Here is a 25317-nt window from a genome sequence, read left to right as displayed (position 1 = left end):
ATGAAGTTTAAATTACTTTCCCAGGAAAATTATTCCACAAGAGTGGAGTTTGAATGCTACTCTTTCCAGGGCTGCTTTCCTGTGGTCTGTTAAGATGAGGGACACAGAAAGTGGCAATTATACCATCAGCCCTTAATGCCTGATTGTTTACAGAACAGACAATCCCAATTTTCTATGAAATTTTCTACTTTAAGTAGTGTTATAGACGGAAAGGCTGAGACTTCATAGTTAACAGCCCAGTCAGATCTGCACTGTAGAAGACTTTTTACCACTCCCTGGTGGATAAAGTAAGAGAAACAAGATCCCCAAGGTCCAAGGCCAATGAATGAGCAAATTGGTTAATTCTTGGAGGGGGGTTTGGAGGAAAGGAACAGCAGTATTAAGTGTATGTGGACCTGTGAAGTAGGCAGTAATTTGGTAACTCCTTTATTTAAATGTTCTCTCTCCTTATTTTGTAGGGCCCACCATTGGGCCCAGGTCCTTCACTGTTGTATTCATTCTGGCCCACGACTTTAGCCTACTCTTCCTACGCAGAGGTTCCTAACATTTCCATGTTAAAGGAGGAGTCCCTTTCCCAGCCAGCTTCGAGGGAAGATTAGCTTCCATCTCATCATACACTGTTCAGTTGTCTTGCTGCTGATAGTTTTTCCTCCCAGACCTGTCTTCTGATTCCCAGCTATCTCAAAGCTTATTCACATTCTGGATGGTAGCTAGCTAGCAATGGGTCTGTACAACGCAGAGTACCACACGCTTTTCAATGAATTTATGCCTCCATATGTATGTAGTATTTCTTGAAATTTTGAACTCCTCCAAACTACTGATATAGTTAACATTTTGGGAACCTGAATTGTTATTAATTGCCCAGTCCTTAACATCAATTTACTTATAGACCTCTATTTTAACCTGCTTTAACTAATATTCCATGGTTGTTAATTGGAAGGCTATTGTCATTAAAAATTGGGCCTCACATGCTGTGGAAAAAGACTGGGAACCTAGTTAATAAATTGGGAAGTCTCTAACTCTTGTTACTTCTACATTTTCATTACTAGCAGTCCAAGAGCATGTTGTCCTTATCTGATAAACACAGTTGGCTACAATGGCATACTCAGGAGGCTCCAGTTATGAATTATGAGTGAGGTAGCAAAATTCTTGTTTATGGACACATGCTGCAAGCACTATCCATGATAGCCATCTTGGTCACAGAATGATTGAATGACACACTGAGTGTTTCAGCTGACTGTGTTGATGTGGAAGTATTAGGTATTATAGAAAATGCAGTCTTAAAATGATAGATCCCTAGACTTGGAAGTGATTCTAGAAATCATCTTCTCTATTCTCTTGTCTAGTGCAGAATTTCATGAAACCAACCCCAACAGATGGGCTGCCACCAGATCTTTGCTTCGGCATGTCCAGGTTGAGGACTCACTACCTTGGGTGGTTGTTTAGTCCATGGTGAGAGCTGTATTTGTGGGAAGGTCAGCACGTGGTATCCAGTTTGGAGATAGAAAATAAAAGCTTAGCTTCTTTCCTTTCTGTTGTCTTCACCTCTAAGTTCCCTAAACCCAGCCTCACCCTGAACCCCAATCTCAGCAACCAAAGGTGCTCTAGAGTGACTAATGTTATCTGCAGAATTGTTTAAAATCATGTTGGCAGTAGTCTGAGCAGAGAAAAAGGCTATTTCTGACTCTCTATTTTTTTGAGGGCGTTTGTCATGGGAAAAGAGGAGCTAGGGTTCTGGGAAAATTTGGTTAGGATAATTCAGGTTAAATGTTTCAGGATGTTCCATTTCCAAGGAGAAGCAGAAAGTCAGTAGGTTTTGTTCAAATGAGCTGTGTTCAGTGATGGAGTTGTCATTCTTGCCCCATCTCGACTCCCATTCCTTTTTATATTATTTAGGCTTTAATTCTTAGGCCAACTCTAGGGGGTGGAATGGTAAAAAGGAAACAAATTGCCTGGAGACAAAGTGCTTTGGGATTTTAGTGGCATATGGGAAATACTTGAATGAGAGTAACCAAAATGACAGGACCAACCTGAACTATAAGTATCAGGGAGAGTAACACTTTCCCTGCTCCATTAGGTGGCCATTATGACCATTCATTCATTCAACAACGCTTACTGACAGACTATTCTGGACCAGGTACATAGCGATGTATACACCAGAACCACAGACCTTTTATAAGTTGAAAAGTGGATGCTTGCCTAAATGGGATCTATTTTAGTCATTTGAAACTGTTAGTCATTTTTGGCAAAGGAAATCATCGTGATGGGTCAGCCAGATACTACAACTTCTTTCAACATTTGGTAGAAATTGTCAGGGGAAGCCATGCCAAGGCACAGCAGAGATGGAAAGAGATAATCAACTTTAAGATTAAAGGGTATTATTTCTCCATGTGTTAACATATGGTCTGCCACACAATCTCTGCTGCATTTACTGGCTTTTAAATACAACAAGGTGAACCCTAGCTGAGGTAGCCTGAATATCAATGGTGAAGACTGTTGGCTTTTTTTGCGTTCTGTTTCTATGTGGTATTGAAGTGAAAACACCAACTCCTCCTTCTCTGGCATCCAGATATTACCCTCTTAGCTAGAAAACTAGACTAGTTGGTCAAAGAGACTCGTTTCGTTCTGGTCAGATGGTGGCCTTTCAAGAAGTAAATCCTCAAGCTTGATGTCTTCTGTTATGGAGGAAAGACCCTCAAAAAATTTAATTGGAAGTCACTTAGTATGCATGGATAGCTTCTTAGGCCTTGGAAGGAGGGCAACATAAAACCAAAAACGTATGACTTCATCTTAGCACTTCTAAGAACAATTTTTTTAACTCAAATATCCTTGAGGAATAACTAAGATATCCCCCAATGATTCCCACGTCCTGATATTCATGCCCTGTGTAATTCCTTTCTGTTGACTGTAGGGCTCGACTCAGTGACTCATTTTTAACAGAGTATGACAAAAATGATGGGTGTCATTTCTGAGGTTAGGTCACAAAAAGATTTTAGATTCTGTCTTGCTCTCTTGACTCCTCATTGTGATGCAAGCCCAGTGTCAACTTGTGAGCTGCTCTATGGTGAGGCCAGCAGGACAAGGAACTGGGAGAGGCCACCAGCTCACAGCCAGCAAGGAACCGAGTCCTTGGTGCACCAGTCTGCAGAGAACCGGCAGCTGACAGCTGAGAGCAATCTTCAGATGAGACCACAGTCCTGGCTAACCTTGACTGCTACCTCATGAGAAATCCCAAGCCGGAGCACCCAGTTAAGGATCATCTGGATTCGTGAAAAATGTTTTGATTATTTTGAATGTTATGAACATTCTCAAACGGTCTTATCTATTGATAAATATATGTACATATTTCTATCAGAAATATACTTAGGAGTTGAATTACTGGGTCGCAACATGTATTTGGATTTAGTAGATACTGCCAAGTAGTTTTTCAAATTCTACATTGTCACTAGAAGAACCCTGGATCAGTCACTATTTTTGGCAGGACAGGACTCTTCACTGCTGCTCAATTCAGCACAGGACCAAGGGTGCCATGGGATATAAACAGCATGTTTTATTAGTAATAACACCAATGAAAAAATAACAGTGAAGGTAACCTTTTGGGTACCTAATTATCTAATGCATTAATTTTTGAAAAGCAACATACAGCCAGGATTTCATTATGTGTTATTATTTTACATATAATGAGTACTAACAGAACAAAACATTAAGCACAAGTTAGGATACATAGATACTGTGGCTCTGCTTAAATTAGATTTTTTTTGGAGATAAGCAGGATTAACGAAAAGAAATGATGGAAGTAGAGTACTTTTATATTATATTTTCACTATTTGGGTTATTTAGGTGAGCCCATGCTTTTATTTATTTATTTTTTTTATCATACCTTTCCCAGATAATAGCTGTCACTTTCTGCTTAACATTACTAGTGAAGATATCATGGAAGCCTATTGTTTTTCAACATAGAGATTTTGCTGTATTACACCTATTTTTCAATTTTATATCAGTAATAACACTTTGTTGATCTATATGGGCTTTTAGCATTGTATACTCAATAAAGTTAATTAGAATGTTATTGAAGATACCTAGCATTTTAATTATCAGCATAAAAGGCAGATTCCTTTATTAGAGTCATATTTTTTGAATTCATGGTTATAGCCAAGACAAAAGAAAAAATACTCATAAGCTTGGCCTTGTGTCTATACCAAAAAAGATGTACAAAAATCAAGTTTGGCAACACCAGGCTAATACCATGGGCACTTCAGCCTAGACAGGCATGGTTTGGGTAGGGGAATACTTGGTGGGAGGGTGAACTTCTCACTTGAAAATCCCCAGATGATATAGTTGTCCAAATCTGAAATATGGGTAACGTTAGCCTTAACAAACTACCCCAGAAACAGTAAAGGAAAAGTGATCAATGTCATTATGGTAGGAAACTATTCACAATCCATATTAAATGTCATGGTTTGCGATATGAAGGGATACTCTACTAAGCTTAGGAATCTCTCTTTTGAGGAAAAAGTATAGAATGGAAAAGCAGGTGCCCCTCTGCTTTCTGAGGGCTGTGTGGTATTGATGAGCATGGGCAAGAACAACAGGGATTGACTACTCCCAGTGCCTTCTGTCAGGGATCTCAGGGAGCCACCTGGATATAGGCCTTCTGTGGGTTTTGGATGTTTTGGTGAAAGACAGCACAAAAATGGGGAGCCTCACTGTGGCAGAAAGGCCCTTGTAGATGAGAAGTTGGGCAGGAGGATAGCTACTCATTATCACCACTAGTGAGTGCTGAGGACACATTTCTAGAGGGTAAGACTGCTCTAACATCAATTGGCTAGTTTCTCATCTTTAACCAGAAACTTCAGGTTTCAGGCCATTATCCAGCTCACCTGTAATAGCAGCCACAAATTTTGGGTTTAGGTATAACTAATAGAAAAATAAATTATTTCATTCCATTTTGTTTCAAGTAGTTTAGAGCTAAATCAGTGTAGACCTATATGCAAATCAAGGCATTTTTGAACATTCAAGGAGAAAACAATGGCACGTAGGTTCATGACCAGACTGTTTCCCAGTACTTCAGCTCATGGGGAGGCTGGGTTTATGGGGGTAGTAGAGGATTTGACCTGCTCTTTGAGGTTCTTAGTGGAATGGTCCTACTTCCTAAGTCTCTGTGAGAGAGCAGTATCAGCCTTTTTGTTGTGCCTTCTCTCTCATCTTCAAGTTACAGCATCTAACCAATCCCTGATGAAGCTGATGAAGGTCCCAGAAAACCATAGCTTAAAAGGAAGAGTTGAAGGAACTGGCAATATTTAAATTATTAAACTTGGAAGAATACATGTTTAGGTCTCTTCCAATACATGGAAGCTGTTGAGTAACAGCAAACTATATATCACTACATATTTTTGGAAAGAAAAGATGAAGTTCAAAAACATAGCATTTCCCCAAATCAAAAAAAGCTGTTAATCAGTAAATTGCTCTCCTTTCTGAGATTGTTGGGTTAAGTGCTCTGGTTTCATCTTACTGCATTGCAGATAACCTCAAATTCAGTGATGTAAAACAACAACCATTTTGTCATCTCTCATGATTTGATGAGTCAGGAATTTGGGCAAGGCTTGGCAGAGTGATTATTCTGCTCTAAGTGACAAAGGTTACTCAGTGGCACTCTGCTGGTGGATGAGTTGGTCTGGGATGGGGGTGGGGGCTAAGATGGCTTCATTATCTTGTCTGGTGCTTTGGTGGAGGTTGCTGGAAGGCTGAGTTCATCTATGATGGTTGACCAGAGCATTGAATGTAGTTTCTCTAGGATGGCAGTCTCAAAGTAGTTGAGCTTTTACATGGCAGCTCAGGTCTTCTATGGAAAGGATTTCAGGAATGAAGAAATTAAAGCCACCAGTCTCCCAAGGCCTGGGCCATATAACTGGTAGCATTGTTTCTACCACATTCTATCAGTCAAAGTAATCATAGAGACCACCTAGAGTTGAGGGGAGGGAAGGTGGACACCACCACTCAATAGGAGCAGTGATGACAATTTTATGGTATTCTATAATCTATCATTTTTAGGTAACAAACTCTAAGTCTGATTGTAATTATTTTTCATGCTATGTTTCCTCACTGTCTAAACTTGCTCAAACCAAAAAGAAGAGGAAAGTATGCTTTTTTTGTATTTTGGGTACTTGTTTTCACTAATAGGAAATACTTATTAGGACCCCTTATGTTTGAATTAGTTTCAGGGCTGGTGAAACATTGCTTAAATAATTACTTAAGTCCTAGAACAATGATTAGTGTGAAAATTAATGGGGGTTCACTAATTGTATCAGCAGCAAGCTGACCAAGCATCTTTTAAAAAATGTCTATTGTCTTTGGAGCTAAAAAATGCTCAGTGTAACTCCTGGCACTTGAGGTGAGCACAGTCTCTTAGTCACTCATCCTGCTGCAGTGGAGGTCTTTGTTTTTTTTCTTCTCAGTTATTCACGTGTTTGTTTTTATAGAGAGATTTCTGAGAGACATACTCAAAAGATGTTTTTATTATCTTGTTTTCATTCTTCTACAGAGACTTAAGAAGGTAAAACAGTTGAAATGCTGAAAACAAAGGAAACACTTGTCCTAAAGTGGGAAGGAGTATCTGTAGAAGCAGTTGACTCACTTGGAGAGTTTGTCTTTAAGACAGCAGTGAGAATGGCCCTAAGAATAAGATCCTGGGTCTTCATCAGTCTCTACCAATGGTAATTACTTGGTTGCCCAAATTTCAGCTTCTAGGAAGTTGTCTGTAATATACTTGTATCAGTCTTTGAAATGGACAGCTCCCTTGACATGCTACCTTTCTCACCTTTTAAAAAAAAAATTATTTTAAAGAGAGAGTGCAGGTGGGGAAGGGGGAAGAGAGAGAAAGAGAGAGAGAGAGAGAGAGAGAGAGAGAATGAATCTTAAGTGGGGCTCCATCCCATGACCCTGGGATTTTAACTCAATATTCTTAAAAACTTTGGGAGACAAAATATTTAAAGAAAATATAGTAAACCAGGGGTAGATTTCACTAATTGCTCCTATCCATACCTTGATTTACCATGATTCATGGCTTCCTAGGCCTTTCTGGGTTCTGCAACAACAGGCTGGAAATAATTACATTTACTTCTTTTACAGGGTTGATGAAGTGAAATTACTTGTAATTATATGTATTCATACAATCTCTCCTATCTATCTATCTCTATCTATCTATCTATCATCTATCATCTATCTCTCTATCATCTATCATCTATTATCTATCTATCTCATCTACCTATCTACCTATTTCATTGTCTATCATCTATCTATAGTTTTTCATGTGTTGTTGTGAAGTTTTGCTTGATATATCCCCCAGAAGAATCTTGTGATAACATAAGTATTGTTATCCTTCTTTGGTTATTGAGGCTATAAACACAAATAAAGATTTGTTCAGAAGCACAGGGGACTAGCACAGGCAAAGTCTAGAATTCAGAGACTCTGGTGCTGAGATTCATTGCTTGTTACCACCGCTAAAATGATTTTTAGAGCTGCAACATTATTATACAGTGTAGAATCCCAGTTGTCAGAGGGGATGGGCTGGCTCTTAGGCATGATGAATAGGTTTTATTTTGAGTGCCAACTCTAAATCAGTTGGTAATAGCTGCCTGGAGTACTGTGTGGAGGAAAATTCTGAGGTCTTATCTGAGTTGCAATTATTCAGTGATGTTTGCCATGAATGTAAGATCTCCCATACACACTTGCCATATATTTTCCACCTCTGTTCTAAGACCAAAAAGGGTATTCATTATGATAGGTATCCATGCTGGTTTGTCCACTGATTCACCATAATGATGCAGGAGAGCATTCATGAAAAAGTATCTACAGAGATTTTGTAGTTTCTGGAAGCTGGTTTTGAACTAAATACGTATACTTCCTCCTTTGGTGAATGCGGTTAATAAAATGTAAAGAGAGCAGTAAGGAAAGCTAACTGACATGAGTACCAACTAAAGAAATTTCCTTTAAAGGAGAGATGCTTGTTTTCCTTGCAGAGTCAGTTATCTACTGCTAAGGAAGGGTGGTTTCTTGAGCACTTGTAGTGAGTAGTATGTTGTATTGAAAATTAAAAGTGTTCAGTTCTGGGGGCACCTGGGTGGCTCAGTCAGTTAAGCGTCCAACTCTGTTTCAGCTCAAGTCATGATCTCATGGTTTGTGAGTTTGAGCCCCACATTGGGCTCCGTGCCGACGGTGCACAGCCTGCTTGAGATTCTCTCTCTTCCTCTCTCTCTTTCTTCCCCTCCCCCTCTCACTCTCTCTCAAAAATAAATTAATTAATTAAGAAAATAAAAAAGTGTTCACTTCTGTGAAGATGCAAACACAATCAGATGAACTTTATTTGAAGCTTCAATTACACTCTAGTTAATAAGAATACACTCTATGAAGCCAGTTTAACAGTATAGCAAAATGCATTTCATTTTAAAATTGAGTATTGGAAGGCTGGGAGATTACTTAATAGAATTAGGTATGATGCAACTATAGAGGTGACCCCTACTCTTCATGGATTCCTGGTGCTGGGAACAGTCTCAAAGGCTTATAAATGTGGTTATATAGATCAGAAAATTCCACTATGGCTTTTCCCACTTTGCTTTTGTTTTTGTTAAGAATCACACCTTAGGCATTATCGATGGGTAATTTTGGCCATAAATCAGGCTTGCAAATCCATAGTAGATAGCCTTGCCTGTTGGAATCTTGGAGCATAATACAAATGTTGTTAGCATCCTCTGTCATTGGGTCTGTGGCAGCACTGGCTATTTGCAAGATGGAGTCCATATTACCTTTCAGTGCTTGAGTCCTGAGCTGATGTCTCAACATGAGCGATATGAAGGACAACAGGAAATTAGTGGCTGTTCATCCTTCCACATGTCTGTCCACCAAATCTGCCAGAGTCTCCAACTTCTAGGGCTTATTCTATCTCTAAAAATGTACTTGGGCTGGCATTATTGTGTGAAGGAAAGGATCCCAGAGAGACACATGAAGTATAATCACTAATTAAGGAGATTAATTCATCATTCTCCCTGTCCCAAATCAGCCTTGTTACTTTATAGTATTGTGGTCCCAAAAGAGTTAAAGTAAGGGATATTGGTTCCTGCTGATCAGGCCACAGTGTGACACCTCCTATAGAACTCACCATAAAATTACATTATTTAATAGATCTGAGTATTGCACCTGCTATCTTATCTCCTCGTAGGTGATTAAGTTTCCCACAAATGCAATTTGTTAATATGGGGCCACATCTTCTCAGAAGGTAAATCTGTGAAATTTGGCAGGCAGTTGCTTTGCTGCAGGTGCAACATGAAAGACCTTGCCCTGGCTTTGCCAAGAAGAAAAATGATGTTGTACTCAATTCCTGGGAAAAATATTCTGACACAGAGAGTAGAATCTAATTCCAAAAAGGGGGAATAGAATTCTAGGGCCCAAATCATGTGCTTCTCTCCCTTTTGGGGAGTATACTACCTCCAAAAGGCTGAGTGGGAGATCAGAGTCTTGTTTTACATGAAGCCAGGTATTGAGCAAATCCCCTTGTTAAATGAAGTCCTCTGATATTTGGAGCTGCAGCCATTTGTGATGATAAATGATGACTTTTACTCTTATGAGCTATGAGAGCTTAATTAGAGCTTAATTAAAGCTAATGCTCAGAATTCTTTGGAAGGTGGAGTGATTAAAAACTAACTTCCATATTGAATAGTCATACTGAAAAGTTGTGTTTGAAATACATGGCATCTCCACTCTGGAGCCCCATGCAATCCTGGCTGGGTCTTCACACCTAAGTTAAAGCAAGAGCTATTTTTTGCATTAGAATTTCCTTAGCCAAGGCTGCAAGGGGCTCAGTGCCTGGGTCCATCTCAGCCCCCTGCGCATTTACACAGAAGGTCGTCTCTGAATCTGCAACTCCAGCTCGCCATACACGTGTCTCAGGGAGTCACTGGTCATGCTAGCTATCAGCTTCCGAGGGCCAGACACCCAGGGTCGACAAACTTCTTCCCATTGCACAGTGGAGTTGGGCCGGATTTCACTGAAAGGATGGAAAAGAGAGGAAAGGTTTTACTCTTCAGAGAGGCAGATCCGGTTCCCACCTTGATCAGGAAGCAGTACGAACACCTGCCTGATTCATACGCTCTCCTTCTCTCAGTGGATGGTGGTTAGAAGACAAAGGGCTGATTCCAAAAGTTCTGATGCAAATAAGGCCTCTAGATGGGCATGTGCTAGAGACAGACCCATTGGGTCATGGTTCCTTCCATTTGAATGCATCAACCAGCCACCCAGTAGATGTGTGGTGAAGCTGGGGCTGAGCCTCCCACCAGCCATGAGCCAACTGAATTCTAGGTTGTCCTCCAGCCTCCACAGCAACCTCATGGATGTGACTAATCTCCTTTGGCTCACTCTGGGCCACTCTGATTCTCTCCTGGATTAGACTCCTAGCTGAATCTCCAGCTGCCTTTGCTGAGGTCCTGATAATCTAATTAGTTATTGCCAATTCCCTTGGAGTAGACATTGTTCCCAGGCCCAAGATCTAGAACATAACCTTACCTGCTGCCAACTGATGGAGTATTTGCATGCTCTATAATTCATAATCCTGTTTAACCAACAAAATGGGTCCTTTTGACCATGCACTTTTCTGCTACTCATTTGTATCCATCCTGATAATGGGACTGACCTTTAGTAGTTATGGTATTCTCCTCTTCCTTTGCAGCCTATTTCTGAGGTTTTCCTAAGCTTCATGGTCAAGCTCACTCCAGTGAATGACTGAGGTCAATCAGGGTTGAGGGGATTTAGGCTTCTCTGGATGCTTCACATATATCACCCTATTGAAGCCTCAGGAGGAAGTTACATGTAGGTTTTATATACATGATAGTCCTTTGAGGTAGATACTATTTAACATATTTAATAGTTAAGAAAAATGGAGGGAGGGGTATATGGGTGGCTCAGTTGGTTAAGGGTCCAACTTTTGCTTTCCATGCAGGTCATGATCTCATGGTCATGAGGTTAAGCCCCAGGTCGGGATATGCACTGGGCATGGAGCCTGTTTGAGATTCCTCTCTCTCTCTCTCTCCCTTTGCCCCTTCCCCAGCTCTCATGCTCTCTCTCTATCAAAGAAGAAAAGAAAAAGAAAAGAAAAGGAAAGGAAAGAAAAGAAAAGAAAGAAAAGAACAAAAGTGGAGGGATAAACAAGCAAAGCAATTTTCCGAGATCACACAGCTATTAATGGACAGAGGTGAGCTTTGGACTCAAGATGTTCTGGTTCCCAAATTCATACTCTTTCTACTATTGTATTTCATACAATATCTGCCAAAAGATGAGTTTTCTGACCACCGTGCTTGCTTTTTTGTTTTTTGTTTTTTTGTTTTTTTCACAAGCAAGACAGATGCCCTTTTATTCAATATTAAGAGCTTCTTACAGTGTTGTTCATGGAGGATTCCTGGTCTTTGCTCTCTGACCCTCAGGGAGGGTATGTGCAGGGTGTCTTTGCAGAGAATCCTGGGCCAACATTTCTCTGGGAGAGCACTGGGGAGATGAATATACCACCATGTGTATATTAGAAAAGGGACCTGCTTTCATGGGATTATTGAGGCACAGCGCATCAGAATTAGAAAGGACTTAGAAATCATTTAGTCTAGTGACTTCATTTTACAGGCAAGGAAGATTAGATCCTATGGAATCCTCCATAGTCACAATCTGATGGACCAGACCATGGAAGAACAAAGATATGATGGGGGACATGAAGAGTGTGCTCATGCTCAGAAATGAGGAACATGTTGTACAGAGGCATTCTGTGAATACATCCCTAATGGATGGCACTTATTACTAGTACCATGAAGGGGCTGAGAGACCAAAAGAGCTGGGGATTCTCTAGCTTCAGACTGGGGTGGTTATAAGGAAGGGGAACTGTCAAGGAAAGTCTGGAGTGGTTCAAAGACCTCAGCTATGTAAGCCCCCATTTGTCCCTGGGTGCCAGGGCCATAGAGCATCACTTTAAGCAGAGCCAAAGTACAAGGAGAAATATGGAGCCCCATACCTGTGTTTAACCTATTCTATGTAAACTTAGAACCCCCAAATTTCCTTAAATAGAGCTAAAATCTATGTATTTTAGCTGGCTGTGGGTGTACATCCTCTGGAATAAAAAGGGGAAATGCCCCAAATCTTAGAAATCTAGGCACTAAATAAGAAATTCTTTTCAAACTCTTATCTCTGTGCCCAGTGAATTGGGAAAGGCATCTAAGTCCTTGGGGACTCCTCACTTTGGAGCTGCTCTAGGCATTGACTTTGACACTACTGGTCTAAATGTGTTACTTAATTTGGTATTTGCTAATTATTTTCTTTATTTTTGTTCTTTATAAATGTGATTCTATACACTATTTCCATCCATTATATAATAGGCAAATTATGTGAAAAGTGCACACACGTCACCTGTATAGGTATTGTTCAAACCCAGTAAGTTGATTTTACGATTCAAAGTTTGAAAAACATTGACCTCACCATGGGTTTCTTCACCTATAAAAAGCAGACACTGTGGGATATTGAATAGAGTGGGGGGAGGGTGGTGGTGAATTACTATTTGTACTGCACTTGGAAACATGGCAAAATATGGTAAAGTGCCCAATGTTGTTTATAAAAGTATTACTGTTGTTGTTGTTATTGTTATTATTATTACCACAACCCCCTTTGTGGTCATTGCTTTCTCTGCCTGAACTCTCTGTAATGTAACTAGGAAAGTAAGCTCCCCCTGCCTGTTTGCAGAGCAACAGTTCTCTGTCCTTAATTTACAGTGATTAATTCAATATGAATACATGTTTTGAGATATTTATTTCTCAAGAGCTGTGCTATTTTTACCCTGGTCCATTCATTCTTTCTTCCCTGGTTTCCCCAAGTGATCAATCATAAACACTTAGCAAAATAGTCATCCTGCTTAAGGATCTGGTCTGGGGCCATGTAATGCAGGTGACTACCTCCAACAGAAACTATAATCCCCAAGCTTCACTTTGTTATTGGTTCTTACTCTTATACTCAGTCCCATAATGATATTTGTACATGTATCTCATACATGTATACATGCCTACTCAAGAGAATCATACAAAGATACTCATAAATGAAGATACACTTGCATGTCTAAGTATGCATTTACTTACAGATAACTATGTACAGAAAGAGAAAAGAATCATTTACCCATATTGGTAAGTGGAGTAATACTGGAATAATCCTATTTGCCTGGGGATAGATGTTGTGATAAATGGTTCTCGGTTAATGTGCTGAGCTATCAGGATATGCTGGCCATTTATCATCTTGAATGCACGCAGGCAAATGGGATTATTATTACAATAAACTGCAACTATCTATGGGTTGTTCTCTGTGTGTCTAGCCCTCAGCTTCTGTCCTACTTGAGAAACTCAAAATTTAAAACAAAATTTACAAAGTCAGGGAAATTTTCTCTTGAAATAACTTACTGAACCTGATCATTTTTTAAAGAGAAAAATGAATCTGGAAGATGAATTATTTGATGCTCTGGAAGGATCAAGTGCAGAAACTTGAAAGCTGAGAGTCTGTGGGGGCAAGTACTTCCAAGCATCTGAGATAGGAGGGAGGCGGTGGGAGAAGGCAGACAGGTAAACCATCTCGGAGCACAGTTGGGTCTTACCCTGAACAAGGAACAAGCAGCACTGCCTTCCTTGTTCCTAGTTCGATTGCATGTTTTCTGGCTCCTGCCTTCCAGGCTCCCTGCTTTGAGCTTGAGACCCCTTGCCTTCTAGGGCCCTGGCAGGAATGTGGGTGGATAGGTAGGGGTAGTGATTCTCTTGATGATTCAAGATGTGTATCCTAGAAAGGAATACACTCTTATGAAGGATTCTGATTCTGCAGAATTGCTCTTTTTAAGGGTCCAAGTTGTTACATGGATCTGCCACTCTAGATCAGATCTTGGCAGGAGAGGGTACCCTGGAGTTCTTGTAATTATCTGACAATATGGATGTGGGTGCTGGCTGGCTCAGGTCTTAGTTGTGAATGTGTGTGCTGGAGTCAGGAGGAGACAGAGAGAATAGTGCTCTTTCCAAAGTCCCAAGCCCACCCTAGGTATTAAACATTTTCTCTCTCAAGTTCTTTCCAATGTTTGACAGTCTAGGAGAAATAAAGCTACCCTTGCATTGAGAGATCCACCCTATAGATCTGGATTCCCAAAACAGATTGAGGACCTGGCTTTCTGTCTGTTATCTATCTGCAATAGACCAGTGTGTTGGAAGTAAGTACCAATAGTACCTTAAAAAAGAGTGTGGGCAGGGCATTTGCCTTGTGTCCATGTAGGGACTGGACTCTTCCATCCTTTCCATGATTCACTCCACTTCACTACCCCAATGTAAGATAGTAACAATAAATGCCTAGACACTCAACCCACTTGGAGCCCTATGCCTTCCAAATGGTGGGTCTTTACACCATGTGATGATTAATCTTTCTTCTAACACACAGATGGTCTTTTTTCATGCATTGGCCTGTGATCAAGGTGGGATTTGGGGCATAGCCAAGGTGTACAGGGACCAGGGGGTTCTGGTAGCTTCAGATGAAGCTTCTGGGGTATACCGTCTGAGAAGGAAAAATTGGATGCAGATTTCTTCTGCTTTGAAGAAGAAACTTGTTTCACTTTGTCTGAGTGATTCTTGCATCTGATTCAAGTGGGAAGGTGTGAGAAGGGGTGAGTAAGGCTATCGGTTCTGACAAAAGCAAGGCTACCACTGCTGACCTCTCCCTGTGGCTGAAGATGATTTCTAATTTAATTTTTTTTCCTGCAACTTTCCTATTAGCACAGGAAGGGTGTTATGTTTTGTGCTTGCCTTCTTTAAAAAGCACTCAAATTATTTTCTCTGTTGTTTATTGCATTCATGGGCAGCAGGCATTTCTTGGACAATGGGATTGCAAAGGCTGTGAGCACTGTAACTTAAAAGAAATGCAGAGAGCACTTAGTGGGCAAAGTGTTCTTTAAAGGCATCCCAGAAGGGGTGAAGGAGGCCTTGGCCTGGTCCCACAGATTCAGAGGTAACTTTCAGAAAGCGCATTGAAGATATTCCTAACATCATCAGGCACTTTCCGCAGCCCTCCACCTCCCCTTCTCTATTTTAGAAGGTCACCCACAGGAAATATGCTAGATTGATTGATGCTGACAGGGACTTATTTGTGGTAGAAATGAAAGTAATAAACCTCAAAGATTGGGATCCATTCTGGGTGTCACAATTTCAGAGGAGCCCTGACAAACTGGAGTTAGGTGGGAGATGAGGGAAGCTGAAGCCCCATCAGGGGTCAGAGGGATGAAGTCAGGGGAGGTATGAAGAAATGTGACAGTTGTTTGCAAACATTTGCAGGGCACCAGGTGGAAGAGAGTTGGGCTTTGTTCTGTGCCAATCCAAATGACAGGATCACTGGGTAGGATCAAGAGGTAGAATTTTTTCCTAACAATTGGAGCTACCTGACCATGAAATGGGCTGTGTTGTTGGGTGATACTCTTTGTCAGTAGAAGTCCCAGAAACTGCAGCGCACAACCCAATTGCACTAGGCATGGATGAAGTGATTTCATTCTTATTATCACAGAGCCTGAGGTCCCCTGAGAACACAGTCTGCAAGTCTTGAGGCTCACCTTTATTCTGTTGAAAGGAACAGTTCTAGAGTGCATGTGTCGGCAAAATCTGGGGGGTGGCGTTGGGAAGAAAGGACCCTTGCAAAGGGACATCTTTCAGCATCATATCTACCACATAGTAGGTACTCAATAGATATTAGTATCACTGCTACATGAGGAGGTAGCAGGGCACAATGCTTGAGACTTAGGTTCTGAATCAGCCACCCTGAGTCTGAATCTTTGCACTACAGTTTTAAAAAATATTTATTTATTTTTGAGAGAGAGAGAAACAGTGTGAGTGGGGGAGGAGTAGAGAGAGAGGGAGACAGAATCTGAAGCAGGCTCCAGGCTCTGAGCTGTCAGCACAGAGCCTGACGTGAGGCCCAAACCCATGGACTGCAAGATCATGACCTGAGCCAAAGTGGGACCCTTAACTGACTGAGCCACCCAGGCACCCGACACTACTCTTATAAGCTGTGAAACTCGGGCCAAATCAGCCAACCCCTCAAAGCCTCAAACTCCTCTACTACCTCAAGGGAGATGCTAATAGCATCCTCATTAGGGTGGTTTTATGGATTAAATGATGGAAGTGCCAGTCAAGTCAACCCTACTTGTACCCCATGACTCATAGAAATGGCCAATAAGAAGGCAGCAGCTTCTCAGACACATTCCTTCGGCATTATATGTAAGTTGGGAAACGACAGAGAAAGATAAGCCTGCCCACGTCACTTCTCACCTTCTTAGTCCCCACCCCAGTCCTTACCGGAACATCTTCCTCATTGGTTTTGTCACTCCAGGACCATCCAGGTATATCCAAACATTTCGCAGAGTTTCTTTTAGAGGATTGGTGAATTCAACTGTCACCACCATGTCAGAACCAACCATCCTAGTGCCGCGGACCTAAGACATGAGTTGGGGGAGGAAAATGCAGTTCATTAGCAGCACATAAAAGCTTTCTGCTCTCCTGTGTCCTTAACCATCTTCACTTTTGCTGGTTTTACAGAATGGTTATTCTTTGGCAATGGAACCAGGATGATGAGGCTAGCTGATTGCTTTGACTGGGGGATACCTATTGAGACAAAGATGGACAATTACTAATTAGGATCACACTCTTTTCCTCATTAGGAAAACCACCCTAATTAGAGCTCAGGTTAATAGCCGTGACCACCAGCTGCTCTCTATCAGCAGGAGATGGAAGTGCACTTGGTGTAGCAACACATTTCCATGGTGAGGGTGGCCAGGCAAACTCTGCTTCTGGACAGGACTCAAGCTTCCTGCCAGGACACCGGGGGTGGGGGCAGTGTCTGTGGAGGAATTCCTAAGTTCAAGAGGAAGAGATGGCTCCAGGGTGACTGAGCCTTCTTACTTTTAGGCACACTTCGAAGAAATATGGCCAAAGAGGGAGTCATCACTGTGGAACTTGAAGAAAAGGAATCTGGACGCTAAAATAGGCCCAAAAGACTTTTCATCCACAGCTACAACACCTGAGTCCAGGAGAGAGTAAGGCTCTTTGTTAGTAAGTTTATCTATGACAAGTCTCAGAAGGATTGGGTATTTGGCAAAGCGTCACATGAGGTGGCCTGAGTTCAGTGTCAGTTCAACACTTACTAGTAGTGGGGCCTTAACCTTTTTGAGATTCAGTTTTCTTGTCTCTAAGACTGGACTGACATTCCCATGGGGTTGCTGACGTGGAATGCTATTACTGTTGGCTCTTTGGCTGTGTTTATTAGGTGCCAGGAATGGTATGCCTTCCCAACACCAACCCAGTGAGCTGGAAAATGGCCAGGTGGCTATGGGGTTTGCTTGTTTGTTTCAGAGGTATGTATGCTGAATGGATGGATCTGCATAAGCTCTATACAACTTGGGAATAATAATAGTAGTTCTTCCTTTCTAAGAAAAGGGTAGAATGAGAAAATGCATGTAAAATAGCTAAAACACTGCATAGCATGAGACAGAAGCTCCATAGCTTATGGCTCATACTGTTTTTGGAATAGCAATGTTCAAGGTAGCTTGTTTTATTCACCTTATATTTATATTTTAGTGCACTTTCAACTCCAACATGTAGCCAGTGCCCAGCAAACATTTGTGAAATTAATTTCACTGTTTAACAATGGAATTTATTGAGTTTTCTACATAACAGCCCAGCCATTGTTATACCCCATTTCTTTAAGCAGACATATAATATAGAAAAAAATCATGTGGAAATGAACCTTTTTATGAATAGAGGGAAAGAGGAAGGATAATGTCCAGGAAAAAGACTCTCACTTACTGAATCTGCAGTAAAGAATAAATCTTCATTGCTTCACTGTTTAAGACACAATTTGTGTCTAAATTTATGTCTATGGGATTTTAAAAATCTATGAGAAAAATGAAAATTGCAGCCCAATGCTCTGTGTTTAGTACATTCAAATCCACACCCGCTGGGGTGGGGGTGGGGGATCCTGCCATCAGAGGGATCAGGGGGTAGAGCAATGATCATGGTGGTGACCATGGCAGGTGTCACCAAGAGAGCACAGATTGCATGCCAACTGGTGTGTCTAGCCTGTCACCAGTGGTCTTCAGCCTGGCATGCACAAAGAGTCAGCTGGGGGACTTTAAAAGTCACAGAGGTGTAGGCCCACTCCCAAGCAATTAACTCAGAATCTCAGGCAGAGCCTGTAATAAGTTTATTTTAAGCACCCCTGTTGATTTCTAGGAACCAACTTAGAAAACTGCTCCCCAGTTGAAAATCTCTGATGCAGACAACACATTTGGAAGACAGGCTGAAATTTTCACTGTCTTCCCCAGATGCCCTGACTCTATCGATAGAGATACTGGAAGTACAGAAGTGCATTATTAGAATACTCTTAGTGTTCTTGGCTTAATTCTCAAGTGTGGCTGACATATTTTTCATAAGTTGGGAAAAAAATTTCAGAACACTTTCACATTTAAAAAAAATACAAGATAAAGATAATGTTTACAAAAACTGAATTGGAGAAAGTGGGGCTACTTCAGAGATGCTGTTGGTAGAAGTCTGCTAGGATCCCCTTAACTTCAGGGAAGAACTATTTTAGAGCCATCTGCCATCTTCATGGCATGCTATTACAAGTATGGACATAAGCCCCTTGCAAAAAATCTGATAATAACTGGCCCTTCCTCAACACAGACATACACAGTGATGAATACAAGATACATACACCTCTCACATGTGGTTTTAGAGGATTCATTACAGACTCAGAAGGTCTGTCTATGGCCCTCCCTGGGTCTGTGGGCTCCAGGTGAAGAATCATTTCCATACGCCAATTTCCATGCTACCTCTGCAGGAAGATTCCTGCACTGTGGAAAGCCAAGTGCATCCTTCCAGGTCACTCTTGACAGTGATGGGGAAATTTAGTGTTTGAGAGGTTGGTGCCCATGCTCAGGCCTTCACGGATAGGCTTTAGATCTGACCATGACTTGAAGATTAAGCCTTCTCAAATATCTTCATGCCTAACCAGTTTCCCCTCAGATGTCATCATCGTAGCCAGCTGCTACCATGGGCATGTAAATACTGCCCAGGCTTTCCTGACAATGGAGTGGGCAGGAGGCCAGAGAGAAGTGGGGGCAATGAAAGGAGAGGGCTATTCTCACATTGTAGAGTGCTTCCTTTGCAGTTAATGAACACTCATTTACCTTTTCCCGACATTCATCTTCTGTACCCAGAATTTAAACTTCCTTTGTCTGACTACTGAGATGATAATGAACCCTAGAGACTCTAACCAAACCAAATACAAAAGCCTGTGTAACATTTAACATCACTGTTTTCTGTTTAGGGAAATTAAGTGGAGATATGTTCCTCCCTTCTTTTGAGGAAAATGGAACGCACACATGGTATTTTCACAGTATGTGCTGATTTGAGCAAGGAGCATGCTATGGTATCTGTGAAATGCTGAGAAGGCCATGGTGGATGAAAATGTCTGTCCAAATCTAATTTTTTAAGGAATCTTCACCGGTCCCCTCTCTTTCATGCTGTAAAAATAATTCCATATCATTGTAGTTATATTTTGGATTTTCTTGCTATCATAAAAAGTTAAACAAAAGAAGCCCTAAGCAATCCAGAGAAAGTTAGGTCAGGGAGAAACTTTTATGTGTGCTTACTTTAGAGAAGGGTAGCCATTACTCAGGCCAAAGAAAAAAGATAAAGTCTATGTCATACTGCATGACATCAAAGTCTTTTCCATGTGTTTGATGGCTCTGATTGTTTTCAATATCCCATTTAAAAATACATGTTTTGGGGGCACCTGGGTGGCTCAGTCAGTTGTGTCTGACTCTTGATTTTGGCTCAGGTTATGATCTCATGGTGGGTGAGGTTGAGCTCTGTGTCAGGCTCTGTGCTGATAGCACAGAGACTGCTTAGGATTCTCTCTTTCCCTCTTTCTCTGCCCCTCCCCTGCTCATGCTCTCTGTCTCTCTGTGAAAGTAAATAAATATTAAAAAAAATAAAAATATCTGTTTAAAAAATTTTTAAATGTTTTTATTTATTTTTGAGAGAGAGATACACAGTGCAAGCAGGGGAGGGGCAGAGAGAGAGGGAGACACAGAATTTGAAACAGGATCCAAGCTCTGAGCTATCAGCACAGAGCCCAACCCAGGGTTCGAGCTCATAAACCATGAGATCATGACAGGATGCTCAACCGACTGAGCCACCCAGGTGCCCCCAAAATATCTGTTTTTTTTAAGTTTTTATGTATTTTGAGCGAGAACATGAATAGGGGAAGGGCAGAGAGAGAGAGGGAGAGAGAGTATCCCAAGCAGGCTCCGCATTGTCAGTGTAGAGCCCAATGTGGGGCTCGAATTCACGAGCATATGAGATCATGGCCTGAGCCAAAGTTAGACACTTAACTGACTGAACCAGGCACTCCAATGAAAATATGGTTTTAAATATTGACATAAAATATGATGATTTTCCAAGTTAAATACCATTCTCCAATTTTGACATCCTGAGTTCTTGTCTATCATACTGCTTAATGATAATGACTAGCTATTTTGATTCTTTGTGAACAAGATAGTTACTAACGCAGATACACACACATACATGTAGACTTTTAGAGGGAATTACTTTGTAGGAAGTCACAAGATCTCTTCCATGGAGCATATGCTTTATAATATGCATAACTGTATTCAAAATTGAAATGAAATGAGGGAAAAAGTTTGAGAAAGAAGTAGTTTAGGTAGCAATATAATTCACACAGTTTATTATTAGTTCACCTCACAACACTTACTTCAAGTGCATCAATAATGTATTACATGTATTATTGGAAAATACATTTTTTCTTCTCTCTAGCCTTGCTGGTAATAAGTAGCTTCTTATTTGTGAACTCTGCTTACCAGCACCAGCACTACCACTGCTGAGTTTAGCATTTACTCCATAATACTAATGGTTTTATGGTAGTCAGGCAATGTTCTAAGTCTGCACCATCCAATATGGTAGCCACTAGCCACATGTAGCTATTTAAATTAAAATCAATTAAATTAAATTAAAAATTCAGTCCTTAATTGTACTAGCTACATTTCAAGTACTCAATAACTACCTGTGGTTAGTGGCTATCATATTGGACAGTGCAGATTTAGAATATTCCCATAATCATAGAAAGTTCTATTGGACAATTTTTGTCAAGTGATTTACTTATATTTATTATTTAATTCTCACAACCCTATGAGGTAGGTATTGAATCTTCTTTTTATAGATGAGAGGAAATTGAGGCACAGAGAAGTTAAGCAACATGTTCAAGGTCACATGGACAATAGTAGGGGAAGTAAGACTTGAATATGGAGAATCTGGTGCCAGAATCTTGGCTTAACCGCACCCCCTATACCGATAGCAATAATAGCAATAATAGTAATTAGTTATTAATTAATTGGTAATTACTAATTAGTCATTAGCAATAGTGATAGCACCTCACATTATTTTTAGTGTTTACTTAGTAATGCAGGCATTGTACTCATAATTTTACTTACATAGTCCTCCCTCCAGCCCTCCCTATGGGCTTGGGGGCAAACATTATCATCATCTTCATTCAACTGATGTCATTCTGACACTTAGAAGATAATCAAAGGACCCGAGTTATAGAGCTAGTAAATTGGCAGAACACAGATATGAATCTAGGTCTTTCTGACTCCGAAATATTCATCTTTAAACATTACGTACACTGTCATCTCTGACAGCAGAGAGGCAAAAATAGTAATTTTTAAAAATGAAAATAGCTTCTTCATTTTCTGAAATCCACTGAAGAATCATTCTCAGTATTACCTTCTGTTACCACTAAACTTCCAGGTAAGCACGATGATTATACTAGAACCTGAACTAAATTTGAAAATATATGTACAACCCAACTCTTTGTGTTTGACTTCATGGGAAAAGAATCTGATTCCTATGCCAGAGTAAAATGTGACAGGGTAGCCTTGGGGCCTTGATATATTACTTGACGATAATAGGATTTTCCATTTAAGGTAAAGATAGAGATATCATTTTAGAAAATAGTGGGATCATATAAAGGTAGGTAAGATTCGTTATTCTTGAAGTTTTACTTTGTGTCTGTGTGTGTGTTTTTTAAGATTAAAAAATAGCAAACAGGAAATATAGAGAAGAAATTATGTTTTAGGCATCCCAGTTAGCAGCAATTTCTCATTTGCATTCCCAAGTCTAGGTTGTTCGATGGCTGTGCTGAGTGGGGAGATGCAAATGCTCAGTTTACAGTGGCCGGGCTCACTCACAGACGTACTCTAGGATGCTCTCTCCTGGCTGACGGAGCACACCCACTGTCTGCTCCTCTGTGACCAACAGCCACGATTGGGTGGAGAGTCAGCTCCCCAAGCATGTAAAGTCATGGCTGATGGTGCCCCACCTGGGACCCTCTGGGGATGCTCACAGCCCATCAGGGCTGACGTCTTTGTTTTTCTCCACAGATTGATAGGACAGTGGGAAGGGGCACAACTGTAGTGGTTGGGACACAGAAAGTGACCACAGTTGGAGGAAACCGAGGGGAACATGCTGGACTCAGGGTCTAAAGACAATGGGGCTGCCATTGTATGTCTTTGGACTGAGTCATTTGAACTCTCTGGGCCTTTGTTTTTTTGTGTGGTTACTGGGAGGATTCAATGTGATATTATATGTTAAATCATCTGGCAGAGCTTCTGAAACATAGAATTTATTGAGTCTAAACGCAGTTGAGGTTTAAAGGGAGATCATGTTGTCAGAGTGACCATGAAATCCTTCTCACCCATGAGTTCTCTTATGTGGAATGATGCGGATATAGTTTCTCAGGTACTGGAGAAGAGAGTCACAAAGGAGAGAAGCTGCCAGCCTCCACCAACACTTGAAAGAGAAGTGGAGAAGCCCAGGTCCCCATGGCCCTGTGCCAGCCTGCCTGGTGACCTATGGTCCTGGTGACCCAGACATGTGGAAGAGACATGGAGAACCCAAGGGAGGTTGGAAGGGAAAAACGTGCTTGGTTGGAGACAAGGGAAGGAAAAATGGGTCGGGGTTCGGGGACATTTAGAACACCAAGTCTTTGTTTTCATTTTTTTTTTGCCTCGCTGGAAGGTATCAATATTTAGGTGGTCGCAGAACAAAATGCAACTATAGGAACGTCTCACAATTTACCCAGTAACCGTCATGGTGACATTCATTTCTCAAGTGGTTTCCCAGTTTTACCCTCCCCTCCAGGGCACAGGTCTATACATTGGGATGCTGGAGGAGTAGGGCTTGGGCACTCCCCACAACCACCCTCTGCCTTGCTCTACCCTGGTTAAAATGGGAGCTTGGGGGGCACAAGCAGAGAAGGAGCAAAAAGGATTCTACACTTAATCTCAGTAAGAATGCTGAGTGCCAGTTAAGAAAAACTGATGGTGTTTCAAGTCAGAAGAGATGTGGATGTGGGGCCAGCACTGGGGTTTATCTGTGCAAGTTAGGAAAAGGGCACTCCTTTTTTGGCATGGCAGGTGGAGAGTGGGATGGATTTGGTCCCCTCTCTACCTCCCCCATCCCCAGGCTGGGTGCAGCCTGCCCCAATGTGGGTGTTGGCTTGGAGTGGGGCCCACTCAGAGGAAGGTCTTGGCACCCATGCTGGGGAGACATTTCCTATGTGACCTGTGTTATCCTTATGACTACAAGCCCAGAAAGCTGAGACCCCACTGGTCAGTGCTGGTCCTGCTGATATTCTGCCTGTTGATTTCTGTGAATTCCCTCCCTTCGCAGGCTCTGTATATACGGTAGCCAACCCATGCGAGAAAACAGCAACTGTGCTTCTGAAACTGACCTAGGGCAGCCACTGCTAGAAGGAAAATCAGCAATCTCTCCCTATTTCAAAGAAAAAGTCAATAAAAATGTTCTTGGTGTTGACATTTTCTCTGGTTATTTTTTTAAGAGCATTTGCTAAAACCTGTTTATGGAGTGGGCACCAAATAACTATTTGTTGAATGAACTGAATACATGAATGAATAAATGAGTGAATGGCTAAAAGGGAAAAATCAGAGGGAAGAAAATTCTTTTATCCAATGGAAAAAAAAATGCTCACGCTGGGATGCCTGGGTGGCTCAGTCAGTTAAGTGACTGACTCTTAATTTTAGCTCAGGGCATGATCTCACGTTAGTTGGTTCGAGCCCCAGATCAGGCTTTGTGCTGATAGCGTGGAGCCTTCTTGGAATTCTCTGTTTCCCTTTCTCTCTGCCCCTCCCTTCTCGTGTTCTCTCTCAAAAATAATTTAACATTTAAATTATTGCTCACACCAATGGAATATTAGTTGGCAGTCAAAAAGAATGAAATCTTGCCATTTGCAACAACATGGGTGGATGGAACTAGAGGGTATTATGCTAAGTGAAATAAGTTAGTCGGAGAAAAACAAATATGTGATTTCACTCATGTGGAGTTTAAGAAACAAAACAGATGAACATAGAGGGAGGGAAGCAAAAATAAGATAAAAACAGAGAGGGAGACAAGCCATAGGAGATTCTTAAATATGGAGAACAAACTGAGGGTTGCTGGAGGGGTGTTGGGTCGGGGGATGGGCTAAATGGGTGATGGGCATTAGGAAGGGCACTTGCTGGGATGAATACTGGGTGTCATATGTAAGTGATGAATCACTAAATTCTATTTCTGAAATCATTATTACACTATATGTTAACCAACTTGAATTTAAATTTAAAAATAACAACTAAAAAAGATAAAAATAAAATCTTGCTCATGTCACTATTGGCCAACTCCTATACAGGTGGGGGCGGGGCCCAACCTCAGGGTGGGGGAGGAGGTGAGGCAGGTCAAAATGCTGTTAAAAAAGCTTGGAGGGGAACCTGGGTGGCTTAGCCGGTTAAGAGTCCGACTTTGGTTCAGGTCATGATCTCACGGTTTGTGGGTTCAAGCCCTGCGTCGGGCTCTGTGCTGACAGCTCAGAGCCTGGAGCCTGCTTCAGATTTTGTGTCTCCCTCTCTCTCTGCCCCTCCCCTGCTCATGCTCTGTCTCTGCTTCTCTCAAAAATAAATAAACATTAGAATTTTTTTTAAAAAAGCTTGGAAACAGTCAATCATTCTCATTTTAAATGTTTAAAAGATTTTTTTTTAATTTGGGGACACCTGTGTGTTGATAGCTGTAATTAAAAATTTATTTCTTAATTTTAAGTTTTTATTCTAATTCCAGTTAGTTAACATACAGTGTGATATTAGTTTCAGGTGTACAATATAGTGATTTA

The 25317-nt window shown here is 41.2% G+C and overlaps 1 protein-coding gene and 1 long non-coding RNA gene across 5 annotated transcripts in view; one reads left to right on the top strand and one right to left on the bottom strand.

Annotated features, from left to right (window-relative positions):
• The first annotated feature begins 6621 nt into the window (after positions 1-6621).
• On the top strand, positions 6622-23962 carry LOC125939448 (uncharacterized). 3 transcript variants are annotated; one of them, XR_007463059.1, is made up of 4 exons: positions 6622-6713; positions 11096-11239; positions 16989-17116; positions 22891-23962. It is a non-coding gene; the product is annotated as an uncharacterized LOC125939448 (long non-coding RNA). The 3 variants fall into 3 exon arrangements; XR_007463057.1 differs by having other exon boundaries at positions 10988-11239; XR_007463058.1 differs by lacking the exon at positions 22891-23962 and adding an exon at positions 17347-17500 and having other exon boundaries at positions 10988-11239.
• The window catches only part of F13A1 (coagulation factor XIII A chain), a 163801-nt gene continuing 145759 nt past the window's right edge, over positions 7276-25317 (bottom strand). For both annotated transcript variants that reach the window (XM_049654887.1, XM_049654888.1), the window contains exons 14-15: positions 16380-16516; positions 7276-10039 (exon numbers count right to left, since the gene is read on the bottom strand). In XM_049654887.1, the coding sequence (XP_049510844.1) occupies positions 9886-10039; positions 16380-16516 (291 nt within the window). In that variant the 3' untranslated portion in view covers positions 7276-9885. The remainder of the gene's footprint in view (positions 10040-16379; positions 16517-25317) is intronic.

Source organism: Panthera uncia (genome assembly GCF_023721935.1).
Source record: "Panthera uncia isolate 11264 chromosome B2 unlocalized genomic scaffold, Puncia_PCG_1.0 HiC_scaffold_25, whole genome shotgun sequence".
NCBI lineage: Eukaryota > Metazoa > Chordata > Mammalia > Carnivora > Felidae > Panthera > Panthera uncia.
The sequence above is the reverse complement of the archived record's forward strand: the minus strand, read 5'-3'. Positions and strand labels throughout refer to the sequence as shown.